The following is a 24,433-nucleotide window of genomic DNA, read 5'->3' on the forward strand; positions in this document are numbered from 1 at the left end:
TACCTAGTTATATTTTTCTTGTTCCTCTGTATATACAATAATAGATGAAACATTCAATATATTTTGTGCTTGTAATTCTGGTACTGAATAATTATACAAGTGACAACAGAAATAATTATTGTACTGTCAAACAAGCAAAAACAAGAATAGCTAAATATACAGATGTATTTTCTACTCTCTTAAGTAAAAAATATTCAATATCAATTTTTACGTAAATCCTGTAAAATACCTGTTTAAGTGATGAATGATAGTAGACTTGTAATTGTGATTGCTGCTATTCTCTAAAATAGTTTTACTAGTTTCTTAGAAGTAATATGTTCTTCAGATCTAAATCTGGCTTTTCAGGTGCCAGGAACAAAGGAAATAAAGGTAAGTTATTACAGGATTTTATATGTATATATGTGTGTGTGTATAATATATGGACTTATACAGATAAGTATGAGTTACATTGTGTTGCTTAAGTGTTCAGTATTTTTGAAATTGAAGCATTGACAGAAAATTAAGATGCATAATTACTTCAGCAACTTTCTGAAGTGAAATTCTTTTCCAAGGTGATTGCCATAGGTGAGTTTATTTAAAATAATAAAGGGCAGGCAAACAATCAGAATCCTATCCCAAAGTAATCACAAAAAATACTGCTCAAAACCAGCCCAATGTTCCTGCTGATATAATTTCTCTTGGTTGTTTATGTATATCTAACCATAACCAGTTCTTGAATTGTGTATTTGCCATGCATGAAGTTACTTATTTTATAAAACGTACTTCATACTTGGAGGTTACTGTTATATTGTGACTTCATTTACAAGTAATATACACCATAGACCTAATTGTGGAAGTCTTAAAACTAGAGGCTTAGCAGCAGGTTTCTCGAATGAGTTAAGTCATTTCAGCCTTTAGCTCTTTCCTTCTGAGAAAAAATAAAAGCATTTCTAGTTTGATTAAAAATTACCTACTTCTCTATTTTTCTAATTTCAAACCTGACAGCATCCAAATAACTTAAATCCTCTTCTGTGTTGCTGCAGAATTTGTTATGAAGGAGTTCCTGCTTCAGAACTGTTTCAGAATGATCAGAAAGATGGGATTTGCTCTCTTCCACCTCATACATCACAAACGCTAGCTGAGTGGCAAAAAGCTGATTGTAGTCTTAAAAAACCACAGCTTCAACTGGTAGGAGAGAAAGTAAGAAATAATTTTAATAATTATGTCATGTAATTATGCAATTCTGCAATTGAAGCACAATATTTTGGAAGAATTTTTTAATTTTTTTCTTCTGTTGCATGAAAGAAGTAAAGATTTTTCTTTTTTGACATTTGACAAGATGCAGTGTAACAATATTGAAAGTTTTTATTGATGGAGAGTGTTATTCTAAAATCTCATGGCTCAGTTCTCATCTCTGATAATATTATGCTAATGTGCTAATAACAAACATAACTACAAACAGTATAATTCTTTTGGGTGGCAGAGCCCTATAGGTCACAAAATTTCATTGTATTTGATGTGCTTTAAAGTGGTGTGTCTTGTTTTTTTTTTTTTTTTTATGAAATCATGTACAAAATCATATTTTATCATCTAATAGTTTAGACTAAATACTGACAGAAATAAGCTTGATTTGTGTTAGTTGATAACTGCATTCCATTGGTTTTGAAGGTTTCCATTTATCCAGAAGCTTTGAAAATGTTTTGGGCTCCTGTTCCACCAAAGTTCTTTGCTCCAATTTCTTCTATGAAGGAAATTTTATTTCCTGAATATGAGGTAAATATTCTGAAAACATATCTTTTGCAAAAATATTTGATTTTCTAATGTTATATTTGTTGAATGTCATAGTTGCATTTTGAACTGCTATTTTAGTAATGCTTCACTATTTCTAAGTGTGGTATATAACTCAGTGTACAGTTTGTATTAATATACACGACGTAGTATTATTTAATTTCCATTTTAACAATAAGAAAGTTTCTGATAGTTGTTCTTTAGTAGAATTAGTAGTTACTAATTACTACTCTATCTGTCTTACTGGCTTTCAACATAAATGTAAATATATTTTTGCACAGGCTTTCTTCTGTTGTGCTGGCTGAGGTATATATCAAAATTTAAAAAAAATACAACATCTATCAAAGTCTATTTTATCAGTTGCCAATGTTTTTGAATTATGAATTTCTTGAATGTAAAAACTCCTCTATGTTATGTTGTTAGGTAATGTTGTTGAAAGAGATTAGCCTTTCATAAAAGGCCATGCCTACTGGAATCCCATATTCATGGTACATTGCACCTTCCTATGGCAAAGGTTACAGAAAAAACAACTAGCCTTTCACAACCAGTCCACACCCCTGTGCAAGATGTGAAACACACATCTGGATTAATTAACAGCAGGAATAAATTTGTATAAATAAATAAATAAATGTTATTTGCTATTTCCTAGCCTTACTTTTACCTGAACTGAAAGCTGTGTTAGTGTTATTATATGGACTGCTGTGAGCTGACATAAATTACGAAGGCTACAGATAAAAACTTTATGGAATCATGTAGCAATAACTGTTTATTTCAGGTTATATGCCCCTTTTGCACCATATCATTCTTGATCTTAATGTGTTCCACTGCCTGTCCTTCAGTAGTTTAAGATAAATGGCTTCTATGATGTTGATCTTGATCATCATATCTCTTTAGCTCAAATATGGAATAGGCTTGGTTTGTCTGTTACTATGGTTTCTGTAGCTGACAAATAATAATGTTGTACTTATTTAAATATGTGAATATATTCAATATTTCAGAGCAACGTTATTGAAGATATCACATATGAAGACTTCTTAATTGATTATGAAGAAGAGTTAGAAACTGAGCAAGCTGATCTTGATTTCTATGATTATTTGCCAGTGCGTATCATGGTATTTTTTTGAATGTAATTAAGCTTAACAAAACAATTCTTAGTTTGAAGTCATAAAGTGATATATGTATGGTTGACTGCTGATACGTGTGCAAATGAAATACAGTATTTAAATTTGGTTCATTTTTTAATATATAGAAAATGCTAGGTTTCATGTTTTAGAACCCAAGACTATTCTTAGTTGTTTTTGGAGTAGGAGCTATAATAAGAGATTTCTGGGGTACAACAGAAAGGTTACTGGATGTTCCATTACATACAGCCATCTAAAAAAATACAGTGGGAGGCAAGGAGGAGAACAGGGGAAGAGGAATATTTCCACATATATGAATTTTTTATGTAGAATTTCTCTGAAGGTATTAAAAATGTTAAAGAATAGCCAAGAAATTCTGTGCAGGTGATTTGTAAACAAGAACTATGAATGTAAGTTGTAGTGTGAGTCTGTCCACTTATAAAATTGTGCACATTTTAAATGGCTTTGGTCTTTGGAGGCAGTGCAGTAATGAGACCCGCAGGCTTCACAGGGAGCCTCAAGTGCCAAATTATGCTATTCACTTCAAAGTGCTAACTCTATGTAAACATATTTAAGTGAAAGGATCTGAGAGGTAGAAGTAGGTAAAAGCTTACCCAGATCCCACAGGAATATCTGAGTATTTGTGTATCTGAAACTACTGAAACTTGGTTTCTTATGATATGATTTACTTTCACTTTTTGTTTTACTTACAGACAGAAAATCAGCTGAGAAGATGCCAGTCTTTCTCACATTTTTCTGACAGGGAGAGCTCAAAGGTATTTTATATTTACTTGTTCTCAAACTGTGATTTTCTATTTGGAGAAGAAATTCTTATGCTGAACTAAACTGACGTTAATATTTCATATTAAATGAAAAGTGAACACTTCATAGATCTTTTTCAAGTGCATTGGTTAAGCTAAACCTTTCAGTTTCCTATTAGGAGAACATAGCTTTGTAATGAGAAACTCCCATTAATTTAACAGGCACTTGGAGAGAGGTAAGTGAGAGGAGCCTGTACTCCTTCAACGTGATATAAGTGGACCAGTGGGCCAGTAAAGATTTGCAGTATCTAGTTTGGATTTCTGACATATAGTGGGGTCAACATTAAGTTTACAATCCATAAGTTGATGTCTTCTAAAATTGAAGTAATGTTAGGTGTTTCATGAAATACATTAAGCTGCAATAAATCATGCACGTTTTACACCTACACAACAAGGAGTTTATAGTTTATATAGATAGTGTTTAATTGAGAAATTTGATTTTGAGTAAGAATTTGCAGAGGCTATATTTAAAAGTTCTGTATAGGTCATAAAAACCTGCCTAAAGTGTTATGGCCATTTTATTTGTAAGAGGGATAGGAAGCATGGTAGCAGTTCAAAGTGTATGTAATAATAAATTGAGTAACTTAAACACTATGTCTGCAGTTTAAACTGAGCATTGATGCTTGATTTTTTTGTTTTTTAAAGCATCAGCATTTCCTATTCAAATACAAGTAGTCTTGTTCAATACTTCATTTGTGTTTTTTTTTTTGGTTTTTTTTTCAGATTAACAAATGTTTTCTTTCCTCTTTAACCTTCAGGTAGTGGATATGAAATTGCATTTTAATTTCTTTGACAAATTTATACCTCATATTATAGTGTAAGACAAGTGAAATGGAGTTATCTAAAAGAGTAAGATGCAATATGCTTTTAAATTGCACATGTTATATAATGACTACAATTAAACACCAGATCATTACAATTATTCTTTATTTTTTATTTTTGTCAGGTGATTCGGGAATTGGGACACAAAATATAAGGATGCCTAATTCAATTCAGGTCTCAACTGTATTTCTAGATAGTACAATTTCCAGTATTTCCAAACTTCACAGTTGTCCCATCTTTTATTCTAATGTTATGAATATATCTCTGTTCATTTTTATTTTTTTTTTATTTTTTTTTTAATTTTACCACCAGTGGTGTACATTTTTCAGTTTAAAATTTTTCCATTCCTTCTGGGGGGGGGTTATCTACTTCAAATTTCTCATGATAACATTCTAGAGAAAATTAATTTTAGCCTTATACGAGCTTCAAATAACTTTCACTTAATGTTTCAGATGCCTTTATTTTGATACATATCTGGAGGTGTGTGGCTCTTTTGTCCTATTCAATACTACATGGTTTTCAAGTATAGTATCCCGGTTGCTTTTTTCTTTATAATTCTATTCAAAATAAAATCCAGTCCATTCAAACCAAGGAAATGTGATACGTAAATATTAATACAAATGAACATTTAAATGAAAAATAATTTCCTTTTTTTTTTTTTTTTAAACCAGATAAATTTGATTAAAAGATCAGCCTCTGCGCCGGAGATGACTGCTTTCAAACATGATACTATATTAAAGATGTCAGCTGATTTCAAAACCAGTATGAAAGAGTTGAAGCTTATGAAGCAACAAATAGCTGAGTCAAAGGTTGAGACTGAGACTGCGAACAGCTCCCCTGCCAAGCATCTTTTGAACCAAGTCTGTGATGATTGCCACTCAAAGATGACAAATGCACCAGTGGAAAAAATGCCTACTTTGACTGGACAAGAGGATAGTGAGAATACTGTACTTGCAAAGAGAGTTCAAAAGGCTGGAATTAAGTATGTTATTGTCCCAAAAGGAAAGAGGAAGAAGAAATCAAGGAAAGCAATAAATACTAGAAAATTAGAAGCTGTGATTAAGAAATTAAATGAACCTCCAAGAATTCTTAAAAGGTCTTTTTTTACTGTTTTGCCATTTTAAAGAATGTATTTTAATTTGTAGCTGTATTATCTAATTACAGCTGTTATCTTTTTACATATTAAGTATTGCTCTAAAGCATTGTTCTAGTGAATGCTTATTATTTATATATGGGTTACCTTAAAAAAAAAAAAAAAAAATCCAAGCTGTAGTTTTGATTTTACCAGAATGATACTTTTTAAATACAGGTGCTTAAAGTGTAAGCTCAAAAAACCTCCCAAAGTTATTCTTGTTTTGTTTGCAGTCATGTTTTGTGTCCCCAGTGTAACTTATATTGATGCTTAGGCCTGGTCTTTCAGGCCAGTTTCACGTTCAGGTTCTCCTTTTTCTGCCTTTACACTTCTCTGTATGTTTATTGTTAAGAAAATCAATATACTGAAATTACTGAGTGATACACTGCTATAATAAGAGGAAACTTAGGGAGATGGTGGCCTTTCTCCAAAGTTCTGTTTTAGACAGTACTATGAAGTTGTTAAGTATTTTATATCAGTTTATTTAATCCACAAAGCTTTCATCTTTGTATTATTTTACATATTCATACACAAGATTGCTTTATTTTTCCTTCAATTTCTCTTTCTCAGTGGGATCTTCAAATTTAAAATATAAATATTATAATTACATATCTTTTGTATAAAAGCATTCTAGATTTCTTAGTATTCTCTCCTAGTATTTCATTCTGTGTTAGCAAGGCTAGAGTATTCTTTGTGAAAAATATTGAATGTTTCTGTTAAAGATTTGTTTAATTCACTTTGAGGTCCCAAGCAGATGTTAATCATGATCCTTTGTGGAGGCTCTTTTAGAACAGGCAATTTTTCTTAGCTTACAATTTTGGAAGTGTCCTTTTGAGTTCATGTGGTCTTGTTGTAGTTGTTTAACTTTGATTGCTAAATCTTATATTTTCATGGCCTCCTTTGAATATCTATCATCCATCTAGATAGATAGATATCTGTATCATATATATATCTATCATCAATATATTCATCCATCTAGTATTTGTCATCAACATATTTAGCCAAACTGAAATATTGTCCTTTCTTAAATTTAGCACTGTCGTTGTAAACTGAAGTAAGAAGCTTTTGGAAGAAATTAGCATGAAATTGCAAATAAGCACTGAACTACTTGGGATCGTGGTTCATTCAGGATTCTGCTTACCTCCTAACTTCAACAGTATTCTTTATAAGTGGCTGGTGTTTAAAAGTCATTATTATTCATAAATGTATTGTCAACTCTTTTGTTAATTATTGATTGGCAGACTGTAATTTAATATCATTAATATAGCTGAAAATATTTAGTTAACTTTAATATATTTTTTCCTTAGGTCTGTGTCTCTAGGAAGACTTCTTATTCATAATAAATTCATTATCAAGGTGTCGCCAGCAATCAAACTATATCAAAGCCCAAGCATCCCTTGTTTGTTGGATTTTGAAAAGTTTGCTAAAGTGAGGGGTGGAATTCCAAAAGAAACTTCTGCTCGTGCATGGGTCAGTGGAATCTGGAGCTGCTGGTTTGATGAAACATTCCCTGCTTGTGAGACTGTTCCTGAGAAAGGTCCTGAATTGCTAGAAGGAGCTAAGGCAGTGGGCTCTAAAGAAACAAATCTACAAATAGAACTAGTTGACTCAATACAACCTGTTCTTCTTGATGATGCAGTAGTTAACACTGAAGATTTAGAAGAAGAAGTAAGAAGACTGACTGATCTAATAGTTGAGCATCCTTCAGCTTTTCAATATTGCAGGCGTGGAGCAATACGAAGAAAGTTAGGCAAGCTAAAATCAGCTATGGACGACTTGGAAAAAGTAAGCTTAATGCCAAGCTTTCCTACTGTGTCAGGGCCCCCTGCCCCCTCTATTCTTTTTTTTTTTTTAAAAAAAAAAAAAAACAAAACTGAACTTAGGACTCTTGCTCAGGATACAGCACTTAAGACCTGAAGTGATATGATGTATGTTGGAGAGAGGATAGATGGAAAGGGTGGAGGCTATTTGCTTCAAGTAATGCTACTGACCAACATTTTTAATTTCTGCAAAAGCATAGTGAGAAATTAAAATGGGAAGTAATGTATTTTCTTTTTATGATTGAGCCATCATTTAACACTGATGTTTTATGCAGTAGTATTAGTGACTTTCTGTGCATATTTGTTCATATAACTTTGTTTCCTCTGTACAGGGGAACAGCAGGACTACAAAACCTGCTGTTAATTCTGCCAAATACCCTGCACAACTAGTCAGAAGTAATCCAACAGAATTAAAACACTGACAAAAAGGAAAAAAAAAAAATGAATTTTTTATCTTGAACTTCAGAAATGGGCAGTCAAGTGTCTGAAAAGGCCAAAAATTCCACACTGACAAAATGACCAATTGACCAGTGGGCCCCTATTAACTGCTTGCAAAGCTACTGCATAATTTAGTGAAAACATAAATATTTTCATGGTACACAAACGCAATCTCTGTGTAGTTAATGGATTCTAGAAATGGCTTACAGACCCAAATCTGAGAATTACTTTTGTAGCAGACCAGTCTCAGATGTGTATCTGTTTATATACTTATTTTCATATGGCTGTCAAGTTTGTATTATCTGCACAGTGATATATATATATATCCACATATATATATATGGATAAGATCTATCAAATAATATCTTAGGGTATTAGGAATATAGGAATATTAGCATATACTAGGAAATGTGAAGTACTTTTATAGGAATCGTAACAGTGTAGTTTGAAAAATGGATACATTTATAATGGAGACATACCTATTCGAAAGTAAGAAATAAGCAACATTGTTTTCATACAGTTTCTAGAAATAATTCAGGTAACTACTAAAGTAAGAAATCTGGTAATATCACAACTGATCTGTTTTATACTGAATTCTGGTAGACTGATTTCTGATTCTCCATATTTGTAAGCATATATTGCTTTTAAATGGGTGCATCAGTCAAACTCTTCAGATTTATGGGTTAAATAGAAGTTTGTCTACGATTTATTAAAAATCATTTTAGTACAAAAAGATTTCATTTCCCATGTGCTATTGTTAGCACACTTCAGAATTTTCTTCCGCAAAACAAAATATTATTCTTATTTTGTTTGTAGGCTATAAGCTTAGAACCACTACTACTTGATGCTTATTGGCATAGACATTTGATTTACCTCTTTCAAGACAAATTCTCTGCTGCTTTAAATGACCTGAATTTCATTACTAAATGGAACAAAAATAAAGTAGGTAAGTATCTACTGAAGCGTAATTTAACTTTCTAAGCAGCTTGCTTTTCATCCAAAGTAGATATTTAATAAACTTCAGTTGGTTTATCCCTGTTATAGGAAAACTATGAAGCTGACATCTTCAAGTATTTGGGACAGGAAATTGATTTCTAAGAAAAAAATAAGTACTTAATTACATTGTACTTAAAAAAAAAAAAAAAAAAAAAAAAAAGATTATATTCATTAATTTAATGGGGAAAGCTGATTTCCTGTAGTGGGGACAACATGCTATTGTGCATTCAGTCAGACCTGTTCTACTGTGAGATTTATACTATGGAGGAGGACCTTAAAAGGAAAATGTGTCACCTGTTGGCCAGAAGTATGAAGAGTTAAGTTTGGTCTGTGTCTTCTAAAGAAGAATTCATATAAGTTTTTTATGTGCCTGTTATCTGTATGGATTGGGAACTGGTAGCTGAGTAGCAGCTCTCCAGAACAAGTTATGTGAGTCATCAATGCAGCCTTGCAGCAGAGGAGGCTAGCTGTGCTCTGGATACATTGAAAAGTGTGGCCCTGCAGATGAGGTAAAGTGATTCCCCCGTCTGATTGTGGTGTTGCGTCTCCAGTACTGTGCTTGATATGACAGAGGGAAACTGGAGAGAGTCCTTCGAAAATCTGTGAGGTGCCTGGTCATGTGCCTGAAACATACCTTTTTGTATGGAAAGGCTGAGGCAGCTGATTTAGCCTTGAGAAAGTGAGGCTAATAGGTAAATGTCCTCAGCTATGTGATGCATAGTAATAAGAAAGACAGAATCAGACTTTTCTTTGAGATGCTCTGTCAAATGGAGGATAATATGCGCAAGTTGCAACAGCGAAGATCTTTGGGCATGAAAATATTTGCTATAGGAATGGTGAAGTACTGAAGCAGATACTTCTTGGAGATTTAAAATCTGGACAAGGCCCTGCATTGCTTGACCTAAAATTTAGTCCTGAAATTAAGCCCCTGGACTAGGGGAATTGAAAGATCCTTTGTGATCTACCTTTTTTTTTTTTTTTTTTTTCTTTAATTCTTTTTCAAATAAGTCAGATTTTAATTTGCTGAAACCATTCCTATGTGCAGAACATCCAAAGGATAGGTAAGCAATATGTTAAATTTTAAAGTCACTGTATTGTTGTTTTGAATGCAATAAATTCATTGTATGATCTCATTGTGTTGTTTAAGTTGTTAGCATTGATAAACAAATGCCTACATTTGATAATAGACGTCTATATACTGCAAGTAGGTGTGGGAAGTATTTTTCATGAGGAGAAAAACTTTAAATTGAAGGATGACAGTGCAATATATGTGACTGTACATTTTTCACAGATAAATGTTGAATTGTGAATTAGGGGAGATTTCTAACCATTTTAGGAATGAAGCTCAGGAGTGGCTTTCTAAATTGAGTAATGTAGTTAAGTGAGGATTTTAAGGCAGAGCTCTATAAAGTGAAATGAATTTTATAACAGTATTTAACAGTGGTTATACAGATGTAAATTCATACTGGTCTTTGGTTGTCAGGTCCTTTACTTTATTGGAAGTGAGGAGAAAGTGACTTGCTGTTTCTTGCATTACATCTATTACACGTTACTCAGGGCTTTGGCTAAGCTATTTGTAAGGACCAGGGGGTGGTGTGGCTTTCTTCATTTTTTTTTTTTTCTTTTTTTTTTTTTTTTTCCCCACCCTCACTTTCAAATATCTTGCTTATGCTCTACTTATGATCATTTTTAACTGATTAGCGGCCAGCCTTGCTTAGGGCTAGGAGAAACTATTTTACTCCTTCATCAGATTGTCAGTGTCTACTGGAGAGTTCTGTTTTGTTATTGGTATTGTGGTTGAGGCTACAGAACACAAAATTGAGAACATTGTACTTCTGAGGATCATTTGGAAGTTTTGTATTACGTGCTAGTGTGGAAGCTTAAAAGATTTAGTGCCTTTGTTTTCTGCTGTTCTGGTGCCACTGTCCTCATTGCTCTATTACAGTTTTTTCTTTGAATTTTTTTCACTAGAAGTTTGTTAGAAGGCGTTGGGAAGTGTTCAGCCATTTGTTGTTGTGAACATTTGGGGTGAGTTGACTCAAGCCAGCACCTAAGGATCTGTATAGCTGTTCCCTTGCTCTACTCCACCCCTGGCAGGACGGGAGAAAATAGGTAGATCAAGAGAGAACTTGTGGCTTGAGGTGCTAACACTTTAACAAATAAAAAGGAAAGATACAAAGAAAGGGAATACAATCACCACTTCATACATGCAGTATTGATACCCCTAGTTTTAGCCCCAAATTCAAAACATAGCACCACATGGGCAGTTAAGAAGAAAGCTAGCTCTATTTGACCAGGCTCAGTAACTATTTACAGTTACTGAAAACCAAATCAACTCTTTGTTTGTGGTCAACATGACTAACTCAAATGGCTTGATGGGACATTTCTACTGAGCTCTGCAGAGAGCAAAGAGATTTGAGCTCTTGTGAGATTCACGGGTACTTATCAGTTTCCATCTATATGGGCTTGAGGACAGAGCACACAGCTCTAAATTTCTGAGCTCTGTTGCTCAGATTAAATGACTTCCAAACTTTTTGATTTAATTTCTACTGCTTGTTTCAAATACTATGTAAGAAGGAGATGACATTATTTTGGACTGTTAAATAGTGCCTTTTCTGTTTTGTGGCATTATTTCAGATGCATACCTCTCAAAGGCTGAAATTTACAGAAAACTGGGTGATAATACAATGGCAATCATCAATTACAGCTCTGCAATACAATGCAACTCTACAGATGATGACATTTATTTCAGAAGAGCTGAGTTGTATTTTGAGGAAAATCAATTGTTGTTGGCTGTAGATGATTATGCCAAAGTAAGTTAACTTTTTTGTATTGTTACAATAATGTTGTAGTTCTTGTTAACTTTGAAAATAAACTGTGGATATATCTGGAAAGTAGCTTTGAGCACAGATATCCTTTCTAATAAATGATGTTTTAAAAGAAATCAGTGTCATAAAAATTATTTATTTCTGTTATTCCTGTCTGGTGATTCAGTAAATTACTGAATGTCTACACATTCTCAGGCACTGATAAGTTTGCATCATAGCTACTCTATCTCACTGAACTGTTAATGGAAATGATAGCAGAGAAGAGAATTAGGAAAAAAAAAAAAAAAAAGAGAATGAAGAAATGTAATTTTATAACATTATTTTTATAGCATTATGTAATTATTTATTTTTTTATTATAGTGTTTTCAGTGTAACCCAAAAAGAACAGATGCACGTATGAAACATGGAATATATTTCTTTGACCATTCAATTTTGACTACAGCTATTCAGGATTTTACAGCTGTGATTAGAGAAGATCCTAGCAATGCTCAAGCAAGGTATAAAATAGAGTATGACATAAATATTTGAATTTCAATTGGATTATTAAAACATTACTATGCAAAAGACTAAATATGCATTATACAGTAATAAAGCAATTGCATTTTCAAAGAAGTATATGTCAGAAATAGAGTAAGACTATTAGGCCATGATATTCGTTGAGGAATCTTTGTATTGCTTTAGTGACTTTGGATTAGTACCTAAACCTTAATTTAACTAAGGATAGAACCATATATTCAGATTCATCTGAAGTATTGCAAATATAGAGTGGGTTGGATTGTGCTTTGCTGTAAAGAACTGGATTTAAATAAATGCTTAAAGTGAAAAATATCTTCAGTATTGTGTAGATCTATGCTGAATTTCAATTTGTTTTCTTGACACTTCTTAACATTATGCTTAGTTAATGCTTTCTGCAGGGGAAAAAAAATCCAAATATATGGAGGAAAATAATCTTTATTTTCAAATTACAACAATGTTTTTGAGTTTTGACTTTGAAAGACTGTTTTTTTTCTTGTTTTTTTTTTTTCATTGGGAAATGTGTTCAATTTTTATTAAAGTTCCTACAAAGTTTTACATTATTTCTATACTGTAATCTATGAAATAATTAAAAAGATGCAATATGCAGTACCATATGATGACACTTGAATTTTGATGTAAGTGCTATTTCCTTGAGATGTAGAACTTTGAATTTCATTGAAGAGTAGTATAATAGGTGGCTGTAAACCTGTCTGCCTTAAATATTGAAAATAGAATGGATGTTTTCAGAAAGCTTTAATATAGTAATGAGACTGCTTTTATTTCTTGTTTATGTAAGATTTGAGGGAAAACTAGAATTTTCCATACTCAAACTGCTGCACCAGTACACTGTGGAACTCAAGAGAGTCTCCCATTCAACTCATCTCTAAGCTGATAGTGCTGTGTTATATTGAGCTTGGATTATTGAAGTGCAATAATCTGCCTATATGGTATAGGTTGTATGATCTTGTTCCTTTAGACTTCTTTTAATGCACTGAGAAACAGAATAAGCATTTGCTTATATTCTTCAACATTTTCCCCTCTAAGTGCTTCAAATTTGCATGGCATTAAAGAAAGGATGCTTGTTATTAAGTTGACTCAAATTATTTCTTCTTTATTAGGCTATATCGAGGAAGAGCTTATGCTAAACAGAAGCAGTATAGAAATGCAGTACAAGACTTGGCAGCAGCAATTCATCTAGACCCCTCTTGTTGGTTAGCATTCTACTATAGAGGTTGCATCTTACGGGAGATTGATCCAAAAAGAGCTCTGCAGGACTTCAGTGTTTCTGGTATTGTTACTTCTAAAACTGCACATCTTTGTTTAAAAAGATCATCAGCCATGAATTACTATATTATAGTACAGCAAAATTATTTCCTGTTCAGTTTCTGAAAAATATAGTTGTTTTTCAGTATATGCTAATAATTTGTTCCTTTTCTATTAAGTTCATTACATAAACTGTTGCTGCCTTTGCTACTCCTCAGGTATTTTCACTCTGATCCCTAAGCCTTTTTTATTTCAATTCTAACAGTTTGAATGAATCTAACTGAGAATTCTATACACCTTGAAGATATTTGAAGCACTATTAAATCTATCTGTATTATGATATAATGTGTTGTTACAATGCTGTTAAACAATTATATTTTATAAAACTCTTAGAAAGCTAAAGAGTGAACTGCAGGTAAGTTGAGTGGAGTAACAGAAATACATGAGAACATTTTAACTATTGATTTTTCATTTCTTTCTCACAGTACTCATCAATGACACTCGGGAGAATTTTTCTGCTTTTCTTCATCGTGGGGTCATTTACTCAAAGCAACAGCAATGGTCATTTGCAATCCGTGACTTTGAAAGCGTCATAGCTTTGGACAGGTAACTGGACTTGACAGTTTCAATGTATTTTGTTTATATTCTTATTAACTTAAAGCATAAAAATATTAAAAACAAAACAAACCCAAAACAAACAAACAAACAAAAAAGCAACGAAGGAAATAAGTACTAATAAAGGAAAGTCACTACTTACTCAGAAAAGAGATTGAAATTAAAACACAATGAAATACGATGCTGTCTCTTCACAGTATCTTTCTTCTCTTTTAACCTAGTACAAAATACAATAAAAACTATTTATTTGTTTTGGATTTAAATTTTATTTTACCTTATATGGCAACTTGGCAAACAAATTGCTATTTGGCAAATGAAAGATGAAACTGAAATCTTAATTACAGGTGATCATTCTTGCCAAAATTATTTCACAGGTCTTCTGAAAGGAAATTTACATTATACAATCATACATACAATGCAGATGAAAGCACCTTTTTAAAACAAACAAACTATGTTACAATATTTTGCTTAGCAAAATCAGTAGTGTCCATGAAATAAATTAAAACAAAAAATTCCTGATAACACAAAATAAAACAAAACTGCTTGTGATCTGTTACAGTTGGTGACTAAAGCTTATGCTGTTTCTGTGAATTGGACTTCTTCCTACCACTTAGTACTCTATAAACAGGCTGTTTGCATGGTAGGCTTCTGCACACAGTCTTGCAAATTGAAAAAAGCTTCCTATTCCAGTTATTTAGATTCGTTACCCATTCTTTTAAGATAGAGTTCTTTCAGCTTCAACAGTCTTGTTTTGAGCAAATGCTTCCGTTCCAATCTGTGGCGGATGTACAATCCCCTCAGCTCTCCTTTTTTCTTGGCTTTTTTGTTGGGAATCTAGAACTTGCCTAGTAACTTTCTCCAAGAGATGGCTGCACAAGATATTGTAAATCCTGGAATCTGATCTTTCACACTGCTAGCCAAAGAAGTAAAGGAGCAGGCTAAATGGGAGATGTGTATGTTTTGTTGGAGTCTTTTATAAGTAAACTTTTATGCTTTTATGTTGGAGAGTTCAGTGTTTCTTAGTGTATACAGAATATGTGAATTACCATCTAGGTCTATTATTAATCTATTCTGTGCATAGAAGCTATCTCTTCAGCTGGAAATTAATATTAGTTTGCTCAGTGTGATCACAATATGTTGTAAATTTCATAAAAGCAAATTAAGCCTGTTGCAGAGTTTATACAGTTATGTATTTAATGAAATAACAAAAGAGAAAAATCTTTTTTTTTTTTTTAGCTCTATCATCTTTGCTTACTTAAATACTGGTTTGATACTGCTGTTGCATCTGGATCAATACTATGAAGCAATTCGGCAGTTTACAAATGCTATAAAAATTGATCCTCTCAATGTTCAAGCCTACTTGTGTAGAGCACAAGCATATCACAAGGTAATACTCCCCTTTAGTTTTTGATTGTCACTTATACGGCTCTATATTTGGTGTTGTTGCAAGTATTTGAATATTTACAACTTGATGTTGCATTGTTATAACTTGTTTATAGGTATACACTTCAAGTAGTCCTCATCACTATAATAGAATTACATACATTTCAAATACTGTAAAACAAACTTGGCATGTGATGCAACAACATAAAATATTTCAATTTTCATTCAATTTTCTTCTATATCAGTGTTCATCTAGTCAGAGCTTTAATAAAATATACTTGAAATAAATTAAATTGAAACACTTTTTTCTGGACCTAGGGTTCCTGAAAACTTTTGTTTTTCAGGAAACTGGGAGCTGTTGTAAAGTTTTAATTTCCCATTAATATATTTTACATCTGTAACAGCTTCGGCTAGCAGTTGTTTTTTGTGAACTTCTCAGGAGCATGAGAAACATAGTGTGACCTAATTTCTGTGGACTGTCATTGGAAAGATGGAAAGAATTATTTCTCATTTAAGTGTTTTGAGGATTATTTAACACTGTTCACTTTATTTGTCTAAAGAAAACTACTTTTAACTCATCAATTCACTTGGATGGACTCATTAAAAAACAAAATTTAAAGATATGATACTGACTTTAAGAACTTGTCTCATAGTTCACATAGAATGTCTTCTACTAATGCTCAGGTTGCTTCTAGTTTTTTGAAATATGTAGAGTAGCTAAATTAAGATTAGTATGTGAATTTCAGCAGTACTATTTGATGGCAGCTCCAGCAGGCACCTAGCCATCTGGATAGATTAGTCCCTGGGATCTTTTCTGCAATGATTCCTGCCATTTCTCCTCCCCTTCTGAAAAACAGTGAATGGGACCACAGACACAATCTTGACAAATCATTGCTGTAATGATTTGCATTTAAAATCAATCAGGAAATATGTGCGTGTGGATCTCATTATCTACTCTTCTTCCCAGTAGTCCAGAATCTTATTTGGATTTTGGAAAAGTAAAGAAAATGTCTGCTGTTCAAGTCTGCTTTGTGGGAGAGTATGGAAATCTGTAGGTGGCAGACCTTTTAATTAAAAAGCGTTGAGCCCTTACTTTAGAAGGCATATCCCTCATGAGTTGTTGTTGTTACGTGGGTACTATGACCTGTAGGACCACATTTACAGAAATAATTGTCTCCAAGTTGTGTTCATAATACCAGCTAAATAGTAGAGTTTTTTGTTTTAAATTACAGATTCATAATTTATCACATGCTGTGAAAGACATAAATCGAGTAATTCATCTTTATCCAGATAAGTCAGAACTGCAGATACTAAGGTAGGAAAGTGTTTAGTGGAAGTCTTCACATGTACCTTATCCTTAACAGCATTTCCCATTGGAAATATTTTGGTAGATGCTTCGTGTGCTTTGAACCCTGCTCTCAATAGGTTTAAAAAAATGTATTTTAATGACATTTTCAAACCTTAGGAACTTTATCTGTATAATGTCATCCTGTTAATATAATCTCAAAGGAAATGTAGTTCTGTAATATCTTCTTATGCAAAGAATTAAGCATATTGTTTCTTGGTGCTTTTATGTTAGAGGAAAAAAATACAATATGCAAAGAATTAAGCATATTGTTTCTTGGTGCTTTTATGTTAGAGGAAAAAAATAAAATTGAATATATACTTCTGATGGTCATAAAAAGGAAAAAATTCAAATGCTTTTATTGAAATGCATTGTTTTTCATTTTTTTTCTCTCTTTCTATAAAAGAACATAAATTGCAGCAGCATTTGCATTTTGACAGAAATACCTGGGAAGAACTTTGCTAATTGCATCCAACAAATATTTCCTTACAGGGGACAGTATTTGTTGGAGTTGAAGAAATATGAGTTGGCAAGTTTATGTATTCATCAACTTGCAAAAATGAATGAAGGTAATGTCAATTTGCTTGTGTTGTTGTGTGATCTCTAATCAAGGAATTATGATTTTATGTTTAAAAAAAAATGTTCAAGCGCTCTAATAGGTTAGTTATCATGAATCAGCTAAAATATGATAACTTGATATGTACATTATTTCCTGATTACCTCCTGCGATTTCAGAATTTCTTTCTTTTGAGTTCTTGTGGTGTTGTTCTTTTTTGAGTTTGTGTGGTGGGTTTTTTGGTGCTTTTTTTCCTTTCAATTTTGGTGACTTCTGCTTTAAAAGGAATACTGAGTAAGGATTCTGTACTGTACTTCTTTACTGTCCTTCCTAAAGAATACTACATAGCTCCAGGATTAAGCCTCTGCAATGCATTTGAACAGTAAAAATGTTGCAGTATAGAAGTTTCTTTTTACGTGATGAGCATAAGGTGTCAGTGTCAGTGCATCCTTACAGTTATTTAGGAATCCATATCAATACCTATTCTGCTCAAGATGAATGATCTGTCTCTGGTAGGGACAAACTGTTGGTGCAGAGTATAATAATATAGAAACGATGCAAGTGTGTGGTGATACTTCAACGTAGCACAGACTTCCTAGATACGGGGAGAGGAGGGTTTGTGGATGTTTAGCTGTTGAGCTGCTTATTAATAATTGTTCAGCCTGAGATTTTTATATGGAATTTTGTTAGTCTTTTTGAAACAAACTTTTTTAACAATATTCTGAAATCTGCATGTAATTTAAAGAGATTTTATACTGGAAAACACATGTTGAAGTAAAAGATTATAATTTTCTGTGATGGTTTTCTTCCAGTGTCCTTTCAGGTTCAGCCTGTTCAGCAAGCACTCATACAGTCATTTTGTCAAAATCACAGTAAAGCCATAGAATACTTACGTGAAGCTGCTACAACTCAACCTGAGCCTTCAGTGTTTGTCCTCTTAGGAAAAATGCAAATGAAAGCTGAGAAAATAGAGGTTAGAAAGATTTGTTATACGCCTATGCCAAGCAGGACAATGTTTTTTCTTAATTCTTTTAGTATTTGATATCTTAGTACGTAAATAAATCTTTGGTGCACCTTACTGCTAAAATTCAAGAAGACCTGTGTAAAACTTTTCAATAACAGCAATTCTGTGTAATTTAGGCAATTTGAATTTTAAAACATTTTTGTTAAAATAAATTATTAACATTTTTGTTAAACAACTGACCTTATTCTATAACTGTATGTAACAATTTTTCTTTTTTGTGAAATAACTATAATATCTAGTGTTCTTATTCTAATTACTGTACAAATATTTCATTAATGTATATGTAGTGAATATATAACTTTGCAAGTATTTTTCAACTTTTTGAATACTTACATGTCATAGGATTTAATTAATACTGTCACTTCTCTGGCTCATGTAGTTAGCTAATGCTTGAAGCCTGCAGAATTGTTGAAATCAGCAGTATGGATATGCAATTTCTTTTTGTACAGTCCTATTTATTTATGCAGAATGTACAGAGTCTTGTTTCCTTAAATAAAAACAGCAAGCAACAGGTAGATCAAGAGTGACTTGAATCTACCTATATATTGAGTTGTGTATTTGACCTGCATGGTCCTTCTGTTTCATTTTAGGTTTTGTTTGTGCATTTCTTTAAATGAATGTTAGGTATACTCTATGCGAAGACTGTACTCCTCTGTGCTTGTATCAATTGAAATATCTTGACACATTCAACTTTTTTTTGTTAAGCTTTTGTGTTCTGTTAGTCTCAAATCATAATGGAGCAATATTATTTCCACTGTCTTTGAAAGAATGCTAAGTGAAAGATGGCAATTGTTAGTGCCATCTGATCCAGCTTTCAGCTGTCACGGTTAAGAGATGTGTATTAGAGTCCTACCCTGATTCCTCAGAGTATTAGTACCAGGGAGGAGTCCTCACTGCTGGACAGGAATTAGACAATTCTTCTAATATGAGTAAATGACCAGACATCAGGCTATGCTGCTCCAGCATTAAGGAACTTTGTACTTGTCATTTTTGCGTTTATGTTTCAAAGACTAAAACATTTAAAAATTTCACTCAAGTACTTTAAAATTCTTAAAATTCCCTGTATTGTAGGATGCTGTGGGAAGTTTTAAACAAGCTATAAATCTGCTGATGACCTCAGAAAAAATCCTTCGTCCTACATTTGAAGCTGCAGAAATGTATTATCTCATGGGCCTGTGTTATATGGAACAAATAAATTTGTTAGAGGTTGGTACTCGTTATATATATTTGACTTGTTTGGCTCCAGTGCCTATAGACAGCAGTGATAACTTCAGTATTTCCAACAGCCTTAACTGCCTTAATAATTCTATATAACTTATGATGTACATTAGATTGTCTTGTGAGTTTATGAATCATTTTTCAGTGTTAATGTTCTGATTTTTAATGTATGAAAATAATTCATATTCTGATATCATTAAAAAGTGGCACTAATTTTTTTCTTATCAATACCTTCACAGATCTTATAAATACTCATGTAGTAATTAGTGGCTTTGTTAATAAGTACTGAACTTAGACAAAGGAAATCCTAGATTATTCTATTAATTATGGAGTTTGTATTTTAACTGGTTTTTTTTTTGTATTACTGTAGCTCAAAACACCCCCTAGATGGTTCTATTTGGCACTTAACTTACATATGATATTTAACAAAACAAATAGTAATAATAAACATTTTTCAATAAAATCAATACCACACATTAAAGGTATTGAAAAAAAAAAAAAATTAGTCTTCTTGAAAAAAACATTAAAAGCATTAAAGTCTACCTGTGAGCTCTGTGGCAGGCTTAGGGCGGGTTCTTGAAAATGTTTTCTATGTTGATATTTTAGTAAATATGTGTCAGTAGCTAATTTACCAAAGGCTCAAGACTGTAACTAGAATCATTTGAAACATCAAATTTTCACAGGGCACTGTTTTTCCGTGTCTGCCTCTGATCTGAGTTGTGGTAAGTCAAAGTGACATTCTTTTGGTAGAAGGCTTTCAAAGTTGTCATATGTTACCACACCAGATAATCCAGACAACTGATGAAGTTAACTATGCCATTGCACATCTAATATTATAGCTGTACATCCTGGAAAAGCCCATGACTGTGTAATGAGCAATGTGGAAGGAAAAAATGCCTGGATGAATTATGAAGGAGTTTCACATCAACCACTGTCATAAATAACTGCACAATTTCAGGTTTTACAGACAGAAGACCATATGCTTTATAAGGTTCACTGAAGATCATAAAATGAGTTAGATTCTACCTCCCTGTGGTTGTGATTGTGCTATTAGGGTGTTTTAAGTTGCAGTGGGCAAAAACAATAAGGAAGTGGATACATATATAAATTATTTATGCATTTGGAATATAATCTCCCTGTAAAAATGAATCAGTTAACTGGCAGCGTATGGTTTCAGCTGTACAAACCAACTGTTTAAGTCAGATGATATGTAATTTTTTTTAGGCCTGTGATGCTTTTAGTATGGCTATCAGACTACATTCAAGTTACCCTGATGCTTTTTATCAACGAGGGCTGTGTCGAATGCAACTCGGACAAACAAAGTGCATCCAAGACTTCAATCATACACTTGAACTTTGTCCATCACATTTCCAGGTAATATAAAAACTCCTAATGGTTTGTTTCCTTGAGGCATGTTAGGATGGGTTCAGAGTATGACTGGTTCTGCATTTATGGGTATGTTGCCTTGTAATCTGCCAGCAAGCACAATGATGGATATATTTATAAAGCTTTTTTATTTCTTTTATTTAACCCTTGTCTTAAATAAGCAGCTTTTTTTCTTTTAGCATTATTCTGTCTTCAATTCTATAGGCATATATGGGTCGTGCTGCTTACTATGGAAGTAAAGGCAGATATTCTAAGGCAATTATGAATTGTAATGAAGCAATCAAAATTCATCCCAACAGTGTAAAAGCTTATTTTTACCGAGGAATACTGAAGTATCAAAATAAGGTAGGTATCTCTTGTTGCTGTACTGTTGCTTTCTCCCTTAGAGCTCAGTGTATGAGGGCCGCGCTGAAAGTAATCCTTCCTATTTTATTATGGTGGCCCACAACATCAGAGGTAGCTATTGGTGGTATGGCAGTAGAGGTTGAACCCTCTGCCAGTATTCCATCACTTGTTATTGCTATGTGACAGGTGGCAGCAGAGGGGCACTCTGACACAATGATGTCTGACATGGAAGTGTGCATGAAGTAAAAGGCATGGAATTAAATACTTCCATGTGGAAAAAAAATTGCATTTGTTGACATTCATCAGTTCTTGCTGATGAGACCAAAGAGTGGATGTGTGTGCAGTGAGGCAGTGGATGGTATGTTTCAGCAATGTCAATGTTTGTATGAAAGACAACCTATGTCCAGGCAGGCAGACTTCTGTGAGTGTGGCATGCAAACTCCTGTACAATGCTGGCAAAAATGCACAGCAAATGGTGGTGATTATGCTGGGGGGAAAAAAGTGTTTTGTAAATGAGATTTTTTTTTTAATCAAATAGCTGCAGAGAACACTATAACACTATTATAATTTTCATGGAAACAGATAGGAGGCGTTACTTTTGGAGCAGCCCTCATATCTTACTTATCACATCATAATAGTAAAATAATGGTAAAACTTTGGAAACCAGTGTTACTAATGGAACCTAATGATTATGTTGCTTTCTTGCCTGAAGCCACTCTGATCTGTATAGTTTTAATGATGAATTGAGCAAGCTACTGGGCATCTATCTGCATATTCTATTCTGAAGTTCTATGGCATAGATTCTCACTTAATAATAGGCATGATATATACTTTTTGGGTTAAAAGATAAACCAGAAAAATTAAAGGTTGATTATGTGTTGCAACATATGAAAATTTTCTAAGCAATCAGTAAAAAAGATTTGGATGTCCTGACTGTCCATATAGAGCTTCTGAAGAAGCATTCCCTTTACATAAACTCATTTCTGGTGAAATGATACCTTCCAGTACTGATGAAGAAATAAGAATGGAAAACTATGAAATCAAATTCTACAAAATGCTATTATTTCAGGAAGAATATATGATGCTGTGAATTATAATTTGTACTTGATGTTTTTTTCATTTCCAGACATTTAAAGCTGCAATTGAGGATCTTTCAAAAACTATTGTCCTTGACAATACCTGCATTTTGGCATATTACAACAGAGCAATCTGTTATCATCAAATAAAGAATTTCAGAAAGGTACAATACACAATTTTACAACATCACATGATCACTTTGTTGTTAATACCTAGTCATAACACTATTTCACAAAATTAAAAGAAAAATTCAGTTAATGCAAGTAGTGCTTAGTCTTTTCAGTAAAAATAAAATGTATTTGAAAATAGTTTTAAAAATACCTTATTTCAATAATAGATCAAGAATAATGCATTTATAATATTAAAAATAAGAATATAGACAAAAATTTTAGTAGTAGAAGCCACTATGAATTTGAGTTGGTAAAAAAATAAATTGAAATAACAAAATGAGTTTTAATGAAGTCTGTTTAATATATCTATATTATCTTTAATTTTGTACTCTGGGTTTGGATATCTATGTAATTATGGAAGGCAATGTATATATCTCTCTAAATAAATAGTTGTTTTAAAAAAAAACATTTTACACAGGCTTTGAAAGATTATGGAATTTTTCTTCTGCATGAGGAGCATAAGGAAATAGTTTTAAAAGTGTTCATCAATCGTGGACTACTCTACATGGAACTTGGTGATTACGCTAATGCCTGTGAGGTAAAACAAATAAGCAAATGAATCCTTCTTTGTGTAGAGCAAATCTAGAGTTTCTCTTAATTATGAGCCCTTGGTTACATAGAGATAAATTTGCCAGATTTTAGTATTTCTAAAATAGTTAAGGTTTCCTTATTTAATTTGCATAGCATCTAATACCAAACTAGGCAGTGAATATGCAAATATAAGGCAGTCCTAGCCATTTTACAATTTTATACAGCTAAACCACTCCTACTGCCTACTGATTTCTTTCCTGTTAAAAAGTCCTGAAGTGCTTCCTTGTATCCTAACTGAAATGATTGCATTTGATTTTTAAATCACTTTTATGGTTTTTACAGTTGAGTACATTATAGTTCAATTGTGCAATTGAACTCACTAAGCGGTGAGTACTAAGGAAACTACAATTGGAAACTGGCTTAGTGGGCTATGTGGGTCGTAGGGGGATGACAATACTAGATTTTAGAGGGCTTTTCCAGTGTTAATGATTCTATGAGTATGAAAGCCACAGGCGTTTTGATAATGCTTTGAGTGTTAGTAAAAAGGGAAAGTTAAAAGCCCTGGAACAGTGATTTATAATAATTTATAGGATGTCCTTCACTAGAACATTGTGAGTAGAGTTCTAATACAAATATGAATTTGGTTTACTGTAACTTGAAAAAAGTAGTAATTAAATAATTTTCTTACTAAAAGAGTTCTGTTGAAATTGCATGTAGCAAAACATACTTTCAATATTTGTCTTTAAGAATAGCTATCATTTTTATTAAAAACAATATCCCTCTGGGAAGCTTTTTTCCCTCCCCCTGGAGGTAGTACTTCCAGCTTTGTGAGAAATACTGTGATATCATGTAACGTCAGAGGTTTCATTCTATCAGAGCACGGGCCATAAAATATGAAAACAATTAACTTATGCAGTACTTCTGCTATGCACCAACATCAGAAGTTATCTCCCTTTTCCTGTGGAGGTGTAGAACTGTGAGTGAAACAATGTAAATTCTCATTTTGGATCTGTTTATTTCAGGACTTAAAAGAAGCAGTGCTGCTTAGTCCAGGTGATAGCCAGATCTTTCAAGCTATTGGAACCTGCCATTATCGGTAAGATATGTAACTTTGGTGCAGAGTGGAAAAATGTAATAATTTCTAGAGTTTACTTTTTTTCATATTGAGGGCACTGACAATGGAGAGAAGGAAAAGTGGTAGAGAGGACTGCTTATTGTAGTGACACAAGGAGTCGGTCATTCCCATTTCACACAAATAT

At 32.9% G+C, this 24,433-nt stretch overlaps 1 protein-coding gene across 9 annotated transcripts in view; it reads left to right on the forward strand.

Moving 5' to 3' along the window:
• The window catches only part of TTC6 (tetratricopeptide repeat domain 6), a 53,901-nt gene that overhangs the window by 19,798 nt on the left and 9,670 nt on the right, over positions 1-24,433 (forward strand). For 8 of the 9 annotated variants that reach the window (XM_048949292.1, XM_048949289.1, XM_048949298.1 and 5 more), the window contains 21 exons: positions 1,023-1,179; positions 1,648-1,752; positions 2,766-2,867; positions 3,602-3,664; positions 5,203-5,627; positions 6,971-7,448; positions 8,738-8,867; positions 11,555-11,730; positions 12,106-12,242; positions 13,380-13,549; positions 14,010-14,130; positions 15,376-15,526; positions 16,755-16,837; positions 17,360-17,436; positions 18,236-18,396; positions 19,519-19,653; positions 20,890-21,039; positions 21,256-21,396; positions 22,523-22,636; positions 23,062-23,181; positions 24,197-24,270. In XM_048949292.1, coding sequence (XP_048805249.1) covers positions 1,023-1,179; positions 1,648-1,752; positions 2,766-2,867; positions 3,602-3,664; positions 5,203-5,627; positions 6,971-7,448; positions 8,738-8,867; positions 11,555-11,730; positions 12,106-12,242; positions 13,380-13,549; positions 14,010-14,130; positions 15,376-15,526; positions 16,755-16,837; positions 17,360-17,436; positions 18,236-18,396; positions 19,519-19,653; positions 20,890-21,039; positions 21,256-21,396; positions 22,523-22,636; positions 23,062-23,181; positions 24,197-24,270 — 3,270 coding nt within the window. The remainder of the gene's footprint in view (positions 1-1,022; positions 1,180-1,647; positions 1,753-2,765; positions 2,868-3,601; positions 3,665-5,202; positions 5,628-6,970; positions 7,449-8,737; positions 8,868-11,554; positions 11,731-12,105; positions 12,243-13,379; positions 13,550-14,009; positions 14,131-15,375; positions 15,527-16,754; positions 16,838-17,359; positions 17,437-18,235; positions 18,397-19,518; positions 19,654-20,889; positions 21,040-21,255; positions 21,397-22,522; positions 22,637-23,061; positions 23,182-24,196; positions 24,271-24,433) is intronic. The other variant, XM_048949294.1, reaches the window with a different exon arrangement.

The sequence above is a fragment of the Lagopus muta genome, chromosome 6 (assembly GCF_023343835.1).
Source record: "Lagopus muta isolate bLagMut1 chromosome 6, bLagMut1 primary, whole genome shotgun sequence".
NCBI classification, from domain to species: Eukaryota; Metazoa; Chordata; class Aves; order Galliformes; family Phasianidae; genus Lagopus; species Lagopus muta.